Source organism: Trachurus japonicus, chromosome 3, assembly GCF_045865225.1.
Source record: "Trachurus japonicus isolate A0001 chromosome 3, Traja_1.0".
Taxonomy (NCBI): domain Eukaryota; kingdom Metazoa; phylum Chordata; class Actinopteri; order Carangiformes; family Carangidae; genus Trachurus; species Trachurus japonicus.
Genome location: NC_140909.1, coordinates 24,935,957 through 24,948,194, shown reverse-complemented (window position 1 = coordinate 24,948,194; position 12,238 = coordinate 24,935,957). Strand labels below are relative to the sequence as shown.

General features: G+C 43.2%; 1 protein-coding gene across 1 annotated transcript in view; it reads right to left on the bottom strand.

The window, feature by feature from the left end:
- Positions 1 to 12,238, bottom strand: part of LOC146990018 (neural-cadherin) — a 325,636-nt gene that overhangs the window by 46,421 nt on the left and 266,977 nt on the right. Inside the window, exon 33 of the mRNA XM_085767491.1 lies at positions 2,445 to 2,709. Coding sequence (XP_085623617.1) covers positions 2,445 to 2,709 — 265 coding nt within the window. The remainder of the gene's footprint in view (positions 1 to 2,444; positions 2,710 to 12,238) is intronic.

Here is a 12,238-nt window from a genome sequence, read left to right as displayed (position 1 = left end):
AACAGACCTGCTGTTGGTATTGTACACTCCAAACTATCCAAGGTTGGGGACAAGACAACTACATAACTGTTTAAGATGGAGGATTTGTGGCACATACAATACAGTCTGGATGGTGTTTGGAAGGCATCAAATACACTTCTCTGTTATTGTGACATTTTGACATCATTGGGTCATTCTGTAAGACTAGTCTAATGCGTCATACCCTTTCTCCCATTCTCTGTAGCAAATGTTCAGTCTCGCTAGCATTCATCTGCCTCCGCCATGTAAAAATGACTCTCTTGAATGAACAGATATTTTTGTCCTCACAGTGCAGTGTTGTGTCAAATTACAATCAACAGGATTACTGGGATAGTTTGCAACACTAATCTTTAACATACAGTAAGAATAAAAATAAAAAAAATAATAAGATTTGCACAATATTGATCAATTTACTATGTGATATAAATAGGCTACTGTATGTATAAATATAATATATATAAATAATATATTTTTCAAGTCCCAAGATCAAGTACTTAACACCACTGCTGGTTAACTTGCTGCTGAAGTAATACCTCTTCCACTCTGATCCATTTGGGTCACAAACACCACTAATCAAACATTACTCAAAGTGAAAATAGTGAAGAATTTTTGGGACCACAAATATGACTTCACAAAGAAACTTGTTTTGATTTTGTTTTGTGGAAGTTTTGACGGCCACCTGCCGCTGTAGGGCCTGTTCTGTTTTTCCCTTGTTCATTGTGTGTGTGTGTGCGCTGTGTCTGCAGGTACCCCAGTGGGCGGGGACTGGCACCTGGCCAGTCTCCCTGAGTCTTTAAGAGCAGGCAGTGGCACACATCATCACATGCATCCAACGACAGACACACTCTTACACCTCATGGATTTATTATAATTTATGATCTTTATCTAAATAAACATTTAGTTTACCAACGTCTCTCCGTCTCTTGTCGTGGCTTTTGAGCCGGTCATGACAAAGGCTACGTTACTTGATCAAGAGGAAACTCTGGAGTCAAACGAAAGCTGTGGTCAAGAGTGTTTGGCAGGAGGTACAGTCCAACACAAAAACATCTGAACTGATGCAAAGTCGACAATTTTCTTGCCTCACTAATATTACCTCTCCTGTGCCTCTGGATTGCAGTGCCACACCTGAGCTCTGTTTCTTCAGGCTGCTGCCTGCGTACCATCTGCACGTTGCCGTTCACCTCCAGCCATCAACCTGTCTCCACCATCTCCTTCCCACTGCGTTCAAGTTCTTCATCCTTCAGCAATTCCCCCACTGCTCCAGCCAGACAGGCCCTGCTGCCTCAGCCCCATCCTCAACATGTTCCTCATTAAAACATCTTTCAAACTCAACTTTTTCTGCTTCTGGGTCCTGTTATTAAAATACAACTGACACTTTAGTAAGCTGTTGGGACACCACACCACATTGTTGCCTGAACGGCTTGAGTTGAGTACACCTTGGCATCGACTCACTCTACAAGTCTGGTGGTGGTGGAGACGCTGTCTGACACACTCAACCTAAATCTCCCACAGGTTTTCAGCTGGGCTTCGATCTGGTGACTGCGAAGAATGTAACAGAAGATTCACATCATCATTGCTGTTTCACTACTGCAATTTCTCCCAGCTTGGTGGTGTCCAGTCGCTGTCTTGGTGGTAGTAGCAAATATTCAAATGAGAACTTTGAAGGCTGAAGTGGTGAAAGGTTCAATGTGAACAGCAGTTGGACATGGGTCAGTCCTGACAACTGCTGTCAGGGGCAGGGGACATGCACAGTGCAGCCCAAGAGGAGGGGCCCACTTTGAATGTTGTGTTTACAAACTGCAACAAACAAACCTACAGACTCTACCTTTAATTTGAAAGTTTGATGTGAAACAGTTATTTAATCAAGTAGTGAATTTAGATGTACACGTGTTCTGTTGTTTTTAAAAAAAATATTATTACTTTTATTGTGGTATCGAATGAGTATAGAGTTAAATTCACTGGTATTGGTATTCACTACTGACATTCTGATATCATGACAAGCCTAATCACTGGTTGTTGCAGTCTTGATAACTATTGGACTTAGGGGGAAAATTTTAAAAATGAAAGTGTGTAGAAGGAGTAGAAGGAAACAAAACAGACCACATCTGGTGAATCCCTGAAACTCCGTATGAAGGGGAGGTTGTTTTAGAAATGTCAATGGAACTAAAAAACTGATTGATTGTCCCTTTGACAAGTTGTCCTTCAGCCTGGGGCTCCTCCAGCTGTCCCCATGCAGATGTAGAGTAGCTTGCAAGCTGCGCAGTCTGAATGTAGGGGGAAGAGACACTGGGAAGTGCAGGTAACAGCTTGTCAAAACCTTCACAAGCTGAACACCTGCTGTGTGTAGGGTCTTCTCTCTGAGATCAATGCATTGTGACCACCAGTGAAAATGCTTGTAGATCAAAATACAGCCCTGCGTCACTTACCCTGGAAGCTTTTGTTGATTGCAGATGGAAAGGTATTTCCCAGAATTACCACACTGGGATCAATTATGATCTCTCGGCTCCGACCCTGTGATCCTGTGACCTCTCGCTGCCCTCCGCCACCATCCAGTCTCAGTGTCATCTCGTTGTCATGCCGATCTAAGATGACCTCATGCCATTCCCCGTTATCAAGGCGATAGGTGGGTAGGGTAAGGTTGTAGTCCCCGTCACCGAGGTTGTAGAAAACACAGAGGAGTCCCTGGAAGATCTGCAATGGGAGAAGAAGACATTTAGTTTAAACTTGGCCTTCGTGGTGTAGTCTGGAATGGTGAACCAAATTTCAAACAAAACTGCACCGTGTTGGGACATCGCTTTTGTTTATTAAAGGTATTTTACAAAATAAGTCAAACAGAGCAAACAAATGTGTAATATAAAAATGGTCTTGTATTTTATATAGCGCTTTACTATACCTGAACGATACCCAAAGCGCTTTACAGTACATCACATTCACCCATTCACACACACATTCACACACTGATGGCGGTAGCTGCCATGCAAGGCGCTGACCACGACCCATCAGGAGCAAGGTGGGTAAGGTGTCTTGCCCAAGGACACTACGGCAGCAACCGGGACAGAGCGGGATTCGAACCGCCAACCCTCTGATCATTGGACGAGCCGCTCTACCACCTGAGCCACTAATTAAGTGATTACACCATCGTTAGCTTAATGAGTATTGGAATGCATTGGATTCACACATAATTTAGGGGCATAGCATTAAAAACGTAAAGCACTAATGAACAGGTGGTGTGTATTGTTATCATTGAGGTGGATCTGTATTAAAGTTCTCCTTCCTGCTTCTCCCATAGGTTTTACAATGCGTGCTTTGTTAATACTGTGTCATTGAAGGATGAAGTAACTCTTCCTTTTGCACATCTGAAACATTTGTTACAACAAATCGTGCAGGAAGTGAAGAGACGGCAAAAAGGTCTATCACCATTAAGACTGAGCAAAACAAAACATTTTGTTTTGTTTTGTGTTTCCTTTTGTCACTGCCTGAAAACAGGCAACATCCCTTGTTGCTAACAATTAGCCTTTTGTGTCTTTCATTGAATAAAATGTTAATGACAATGCAGTTGTTTGACAGTCATAAAAAACGACTATGTGAGAACCAGTAACGAGCCAGGCCTTAACAGATCTCTGATAGAGGACAGTGGCCATTATTTAAATGTCAAGGCATTTTAAACCATTATCTAACTGCTGCACTTGCTAGGCACAATTCTAAAAAAAGTAAAGATTGCCTGACAACAGATCACTTTACAAACGCAAAATTCGAAGGTTTTATCATTTATCACAATGCGATTTCTGTAAACATCCAACAGCAACAGTCACCTTTGTATAATAAATGCAGGCTTGGCGACGGACCAAAAACCTGTAAGACCAGTCAGCAAAGCAAGGCACAGCTGCTGGCATTGTGTTGAATGCTATAAGTTCATGACATGGTACAGAGATACAGCAATAATAGAACACTACTAAAGCAAACAGAGTGGGTGAAGCTGCTGCTTGGGTTACACATGTGCACTATAACTGAGAAATGGTAATGAACAATGATAAAGCTTAACATTAAATCAAATAAAAAAAACGTTAACCACAATATGGCCAAGTGCTATAAAATATTTCACACCATGACCACACTTGTTGTGTTGTGGCGCTTCAGAGATCAATTAAAATTTTCCTCATTACGTAGGTACCGAGTTCCCTAAGTAATGTCTGCGTTGTTCTTGGTTAGATGTTCATTAAGTTAAACATTTGTTCGTTTGAGCTTTATTTGAGCAGCCTTTGAGCAAAAGACTGGGGTCATGTCGGCAGCACAGTATCAATAACGCCATTCATGAGTGTATTGTACTAACTCAGATAATCTGCTTTCTAGTTGTGCAAACTTAAAGGGATAGTTCACCCTAGAATGATATTTCACTCATTATCTACTCACCCTCATGTTGACTAAGGGCTGGAAGAATTTTCAGAGTCCACCGTCCCTTCTCTGAGTTACATGGGGTCTTGGCGTAGCAGTGCATTTCAATGCAACGGTTGCAAAGGGACACCAGAGCTCTTCGTAAAAAAACACACACAAAAAAACATCCAAATACCTCCATGATGCTCGTATGTAATGTCCGTCTTGTGCTGAAGCCCCAAATTGCGTAATTGTCCCGAAAAAAATTAAAGCAGATATCAGTGGAATGTTTTTGTTAATATAAGTCCTAAATAGTCCTATTTTCCGTCAGCAATCACTTACATGAAGTATTTCAGCCTAAACACGAGTCTCTCCGTCACTCTGCTCTGCTGTAACCCGAGGAGAAAATTTTCCTTGTGGGATACAAGTGTTATCCAATGAGGGGAGAGAACGGCATGAAGGGCTGTGTGTGCAGCCAAGGGATGCGCGTGAATGTGGTGACGTAGCACGAGGACCAATTGATGCCTGACAAGGGCGGGGGCTGCTAACTCATGGTGCGTTCAAGGAAACTCGTACTTTGTGTTTTTCCTTCCTGTGAAGTCATACCAGTTCGATCTGGTACGAGTTCACGGGTCGGAAGTTACGAGTGGCCGTTATAGGGAACTTTCACAGACAACAGGACGGTAAAAACACGAGCTACGGGTTACCTGGAACGCTACCAAGTCGTAGTTGTGACTTGAAGCTGTAACTTACGGTTTCAAAAGCCTGCCTTGAACACAGCATTAGCCGAAACGGCCGTGCCACTGATATCTGCTTTAAATAAGTCTATATTTTAAGCTTGTTTGTAGCGGAAGCTTCTCGAAGCTCCTCTTCCTGGTCCGTCCAAATCTCGCGTGATTCGCAGTAACCGCACTGACGCCGGCGCAAATCACGCGAGATTTGGACGGACCAGGAAGAGGAGCTTCGAGAAGCTTCCGCTACAAACAAGCTTAAAATATAGACTTCTTTAATTTTTTTCGGGACAATTACGCAATTTGGGGCTTCAGCACAAGACGGACATTACATACGAGCAGCATGGAGGTATTTGGATGTTTTTTTGTGTGTGTTTTTTTACGAAGAGCTCTGGTGTCCCTTTGCAACCGTTGCATTGAAATGCACTGCTACGCCAAGACCCCCTGTAACTCAGAGAAGGGACGGTGGACTCTGAAAATTCTTCCAGCCCTTAGTCAACATGAGGGTGAGTAGATAATGAGCGAAATATCATTCTAGGGTGAACTATCCCTTTAACATCTTTCTCTTCATTTTGCTTCTTCAGTTCCTTGAACTCTTTTATCATGCCTGTTTACTTGCCATCTCTTCTATTTGGTGACCCATGAACTCCACTGATTTCCTTAATCCTTAATTCGATCTCTTCAGTTCTTCCATGTCTCTTTTGGAAGGCATTCTGCCACAGACTCGCTTCCTGTTGCTAACCTGCAGTCTTATAGCAGCTACCAGGTCTTTGTTTGAGCCTGGAGCCGGCCTAATGGTTGTAGTGCCTCTGCTGAAGCCTAGAGCCTGATGGCTGCTGCCGAGGCCTGGTGATGACTTCCTGTGGGGCCTGGTGGTGGTGGCTGCTGCTGTGGTCTGGTGGTGGTTACTGCTTAGGCCTGGTGGTAGCTTTTACTAGGCTTGTTGGTTTGGCCGCTGCTGTGGCAGACATGCCTAGTCTGAATCCACCAGAAATCTAATCTTGAGCCACGAATCCACTGCCACAAGTTAACCAAAATCCATTCACAACAACAGCAATGGCCACAAATGAGGAATTGACGATTGACGACAGAGACACAGGTCTTCCAGTGATATGGCAGTGGAAGATCTCAGGTCATCCTTTGCAGCCAACTACCATCTCATTCAGGCCCTGACAGTGGCTATAAATAACACATTTATTATAAAACATATCATACACCTGACGGTGATAATCTGACAGTAGAACAAAAGACTAGCTCACGTTGCTACAGTGTTCATTGTGTGTGGGTGTGTAGAGCACTAAGCATTAATTCTCAAACACTGGTCTTTATTTACCTCTGTACAGAAAGGACCAGGCCTGTTTGTTTGTCAGCTGTCTCCCAGCAGAGTGGAGCTGAATAGTCTTTGGGTTTTGGTGCATCACATCTTGTAAAAATACATTCAAAAACAGAATAGTCTTTTGACAGAAACCTGCTGTTTCTGGATTATCGACAAACTAAAACTCCCATTTCTCTGCCAGCGAGCAGAGAGACGCAGCCTACAAATGTATCCTTTGATGCTTTCAGTGGCACAAACCAATTGACATCAGGCTTTGTTCTGAGAGATTGGCAGAAGTCTTGGAAAACCTCAGAAAATCAAATCAAAACTATCTGCATGGCAAAACACCACTGGGGGGTAAATAGGGAAAATACGCTGAACTGAGTCTCAGACTTTAACACTGATGGAGATCAGAGGGAAAAAAAGGGTTTCACTTAGTTGGTGTAAGGCTGGGTCGATATGCCAAATTGGCCAGTCGGTCAATAAGTCTGATTGACTCCCTGGAGATTGGCAAACTCAGGAGAGTGAAGAAGTGTCATATTGTTAGCATTTCAAATATTTGATGGTACAAATCTGCTCGAGGAAGAACACACTGGATCAACGAACTCCTTCCAAATCACCTACACCTGTACTTTTGTTCACTGAGCAGTGCTGTAGCACTTTAACATAATGTGATCAAAATGCACCTGGAGAAAAAGCTTGTTGTCATTTGTGCTGTTGCTACGGGACTACACAATCAATTTTAGATAAGGGAGCGTTCTGGTCAAGTTGACATTTTAGCTTGCTATTTTGTTGACTCCCTTGCTGTCATTGCCATCAAGACACACACCTTCTCACACAAAAACAAACACACACACTACATGCATCTCCAGAAGGAGAACTTTGAGAAAAAATGGTCTTCTTAGGAAGTGATGTGGGGACAACAAAGAATACGGGGAGACAGGAAATGAGAGAATTTATGGATGAGAGATGAAAAAATGAGGAAAAGAAATAAAAAAACAAAACACTTTTCTCATGTTTACACAACAAGATGTTTCCCTCCGCCCTTAGATCTCCAGATGAAAACGATTCCATTTTAACTTGGCCGCGATGCTAATCACACGTCTATCACAGAGCAATATTCATTTAAAACAAATCTGGCAGCCTGTGTCTCTGAGTGTGCGTGAGAGCGACACACTGGGAGAGAGAGCACGAGCGTGAGGGAGAAAGTCTGAAGGCCATTTTGAGAGGGATGGGGTGGTGGGTGGATCGTCCTAATTTCAATTTCAAACTGTTTCCTCCAAGTGTCCCACTGAGCATAATTTTCTCTCCTCCATCTTCCTCTGCTGCCACCGCCACATAAACAGAGGATTCAGATGAGAAGGGCAGAGAACCATGAGGCCGACGGAAAGTAGAGGTGGGCGGCTACCATTAATGCTGCCACCCACCCCCTCTCCACATAATAAAGACAAACCAAATCAGTTAAAAAAAAGCCTGTCAAATCATCCATCACTTGTCAACTCTCTCTCAGCGGTTTCCCCCTGTCTTCTCTTTGTTTTTCCTTTTCTTCCATTATTCTCTGCCACAACAGACCTCCCTCGCACATCTCTCCATTTTTCAGCCATGTCTGTCTGAGTTGCTCCCTCTACCCTTAGAGCAGCTGAATAAAATGCTGGACGGCTCCAAGGTTGTTTAGCTGGAAAACCGAGGCTCATTTCAAGGCTCTGTGATGAAGTATTAATTATATTTAGAATCCACTGGGGCAGCGCTTTTTAACCAGACGCACTCACAGCCACCTGATTTTACCCCCAATTAAAGCTGAGCGGAGCCGAGCAATTTGGCTCCTGCTCTGCTCCCTGGGTGGTGTGTGAGCGAATGTGCTCAATAGTGTGTGTGTGTGGTGCGAGTCTTAGCGGGAGCATCATATTGTCGGTGTGTGTGTGTGTGTGTGTGTGTGAGATTTTTGAGTAAACAGTCCCACTGCAGGGACAGTTTCATCTCCCCTGATGCTTCCTTGCGACAGACTGCTCTTGATGCCGCAGCCTTTCAGTCTCGCAGACATACAGATGATGTGTTAATCTGCCCTTTTCTCATGATTGAATAATGTGTGTGTATAACTGCTTCATGCATTTTTTGTATCTTAACCTGTGCTGGGGAATTACATTCAACTGTATGCACATTATCTGTAATATTCAGCTTCACATTCATACAAGTGTTCCCCACCCGTACTTTCCTACAGCCGGATATCTGGTCTGCAGAGTGCCGCTTTAAAGTCTAGATATTGATTTGGTCATAAAAAAAATACCATACGCTGCTGGGCAAATGGCATCAATTTGACTTCTTACCAGCCTAAAGGCAGATGATTGTAATTTATGTTAAATGCTCTGTGTAAATACCTGAAGCTCTGGCTTGGCGTCGATCTGAGGGATAAATTACAGTGTGTTCGCAGACAAAAAGTTTCCTAGAATTTGTAAACATCTATGTTTCCAGGAAAAAAAAACAAACAAATGTAATTTGGTGCCAATTATAGCAAAAAGGGCGAATTGTTTAAATGAGAAATACAAAATTTGGGTATGGCTTTTTAGCCTGTACGTCATACTTTTAAAAACATTTCATTCCACAGAGGGGGTAATCTGTCGTGTAAAAGAAAATTAACTCAGGGAAGTTTTCCTGTAAACCATGAATTATGTTTACATTTAGTGTTAGTGTTTAGTGCACTGAGATGAACTGAGAAGTAACAAACTGCACATTCTCCTTCATGAAACATTTGTGCTTTAAATGGAGTTGTTTACTATCCATTCTTCTTTTTTTTCAATTTTTTTTAACACGTTGCTGCATCTTCAGATGTTTCCACCATCTGTTAATCAGTGGAGTGGTGTGACCACCATTTGTAGGAATGTGTATCATGTCACATTAACATCACAGTGAGAAACAGCTCCTTAGCTAATGGAGGTCTTATCTTTGACCTGAGTTTGAGTCAGAAAAAAACTAAACCAGTACATATGAAGGGAATGAGTGGACTCTGTTCAGGATAAGCTCAGATCCTTCAGTGTCTGTGTCTGACATCTGATGCCAGTGACGCCAACAAGATCAGTAAAACCCATCTGCAAGGCCTGGACCACTGTGAGTCAGAACTTGGAGATGTTTGAGTTAGTGAGGAGCAGGAGGTCTATGCAACAGTTATACCTACGCAATCCAATACTAGTGGTCTGCTATGAAGTCTACTTTAATCATATCTATAGCTCACTTTTTGACATGTAGAGCTGCCGATTTAATTACATGTTCTGAGGTCATAGCTGGTGATGGCATCATACAGGACTACATTATATTCAGTTTTTCATGGTATGTTTTCACATCACTGCATACAGTAGTTGTAACATATTCCCCACAGTAATTGTGTTTAAATGCTTTCATTTACTTTGTCCAATATAGAAATGTATGGGACAAATACTCTGGAAATACCACAGATACCCTTTCATATGTTATTCATATAATTTCTCATTGATTTAATTTTTTTTTCATTCTGAGGGAAGTGGTTTTGTTTGGACTAATATGAATACATATTGATAGGGTTTGAGATGGATATATATGTATGTAACAAACTGTATGTCTACAACAAAAGCATGCTGTACATATTAGCATGGACAATGCATTTATTTTGATGTGTGAATTATGTTGTTGCAATTTCTACAAGGTTTCAATATTCAATATACACACCATGGGCCCTAGTTTGCTGGCGCAGCGCAGGTGGCGCAAGGTAGCGCAGCTGGTCTAATGCAAGTTTCGACCAGCGCAGCCTAGCGCAAAGTCAGATTGGAAGATTGGCAGATCGCGCTGCGCTGAGATAGGCGTGGCCGCGCAGCAGGGGGAGGCGTCACAGATTCAGCTTGGTGCAGTGGAAGTTTTGTCCGAAAATGTCCCGCCGAGGTTGCGCTGAAAGCTCGCCACCTCCAACCAGGTCTACTCTCAGCGCAGGGCGAAGCGCAGCAGGTGCAGTGGAAGTTTGGCTGACTGACCTGCAGTGCACACACGTCACCAAGACCTCACAGGCAGATCTCCACAGTTCCAGACACTTTTCAATGCAATAAATATCCACAATAACCACTATTTAATGCAACTAACGGAATCAACAGTGAATTTATATCTATATAGATTGTCCCGTCACATCTGATGTCAGATCAAAGCAGAGATCAAAGGCTGTGGCACGCGCAATGGAAACTCCACCTGAATTAACACAGCAGGGACGAACTGGCACTGAAAAGCAGCTGTGGATGTCCCAAAAGCAGGACTGAGGGTGGATGACTGCATGCTGCCGTGTTGAGATACCACTCTGCCCTTGTGATGATCCCCTTTATTTATTTATTTACTTATTAATTCATTAGCGGAGAGCGACCGCATCACGCAGCCGTAATGAAAAACAAAACACAAATCATCATCTCTCTTAGTCCACCACAACAGCCTCGGTATCAGATAGTCAGTATATAGCCTACTACAGTATACTCAGCATCTCTATCACAGAAAAAAAAGAGAAAAAAAGAGACGGACAGAGAGAGAGAGAGAGAGGAGGACAGAGAGAGAGAGAGAGAGAGAGGGAGAGAGAGAGAGAGCGTCCTTTACGCTGATTTAATCCACATGGTCTTTGTTTATGTTGTGATTAGTGTAGCCTACACCTCTCATCTTATACACAGTTTGAATAAATGTGAGTTTCTTTATTAGTTTATTAGTTGTTGTTTCTTAGATTGCGCAGCCGTTCTCAGTGTATCAGATCAATCCTGGTTAAGTATATTAGTAAACTCATTATTGGTCACTCTGAGCTCGGACCTCCGGACCAAAACAGCTGTTTCCTCCTGGGAGAGGTTTGGCCTCTGGCGTCGCTGTTTCCTCCGTCCATGTCAAAGTATAAAATGACAAACTTGCAGCGCGCATCGCCCGCGGCGCAGTTAAAGGTGAGGAGAGGAGCTCATTTGATTGGTGAAGATCTGACTCGGCTGTGTCAAACCCACTCCACACCTTTCTCTCCTCCTCCTGTCTCCCTCCCGCCCTCTCTCCTCCCTCTTCACCGTTTGCGCCGGTGGGAGGGACGAGGGGAGGGGCTGCGCTGGTCTAAGTCTGACTGCGCGGCCCACCAATCTTGCGAAATGGACCTGGGCCACACCCCGTTGGCGTGGCGAAGCTGCGCTGATGTTAGACTTCACCTGGTCGACGAAACTAGGGCCCCATAACATAACACTTTGTGTGGGGTCACTGCAGGTAGACAGTCCAGGTAGCCTCTGCTTCACTGAACCGGAGATCCATGTAATGCAATTGTTGTACTGCAATTGTTGTACTAGTTCAGTCACTCACTGAGACAGACAGCAAGGACCCCAGAGAGCATAAGAGAGAGAGGAGCAGGACTGTCCTATTAGTGTGTTAGTGGAAAAACAAGAAAACAACTTTCTTCAGCTTTTTCTGTGCTTTTTCAAACTTCCATGATGTTGTCCTCACTATCAACACTCTCTGCTGGGATCAGGAAACTGGAGAAGAAAACATGAACAGCCCAAACTAACCACACTTCCTGCAGTCCACATTAACTTAGTTAACTGTTGCTGCAAATTTAAGTTGAATTCTAAAGAAGGCAGAAATCAGCTATAAAACATGAGCTAGGAACAGCAACTATATGAGTACTCGGTGGAAACATCATAACTCCTTAATACATAAATAAAAGTTCAGCTAAAGGCAAAACAACCAACCAAAGTTACTAGTGCAGCAACAAGGGAGTGATCCCTCACTGGCTTCCTGCAGCTTTCAGCACAACATATGACTGTCTTGCTTGCTAAATAATTTG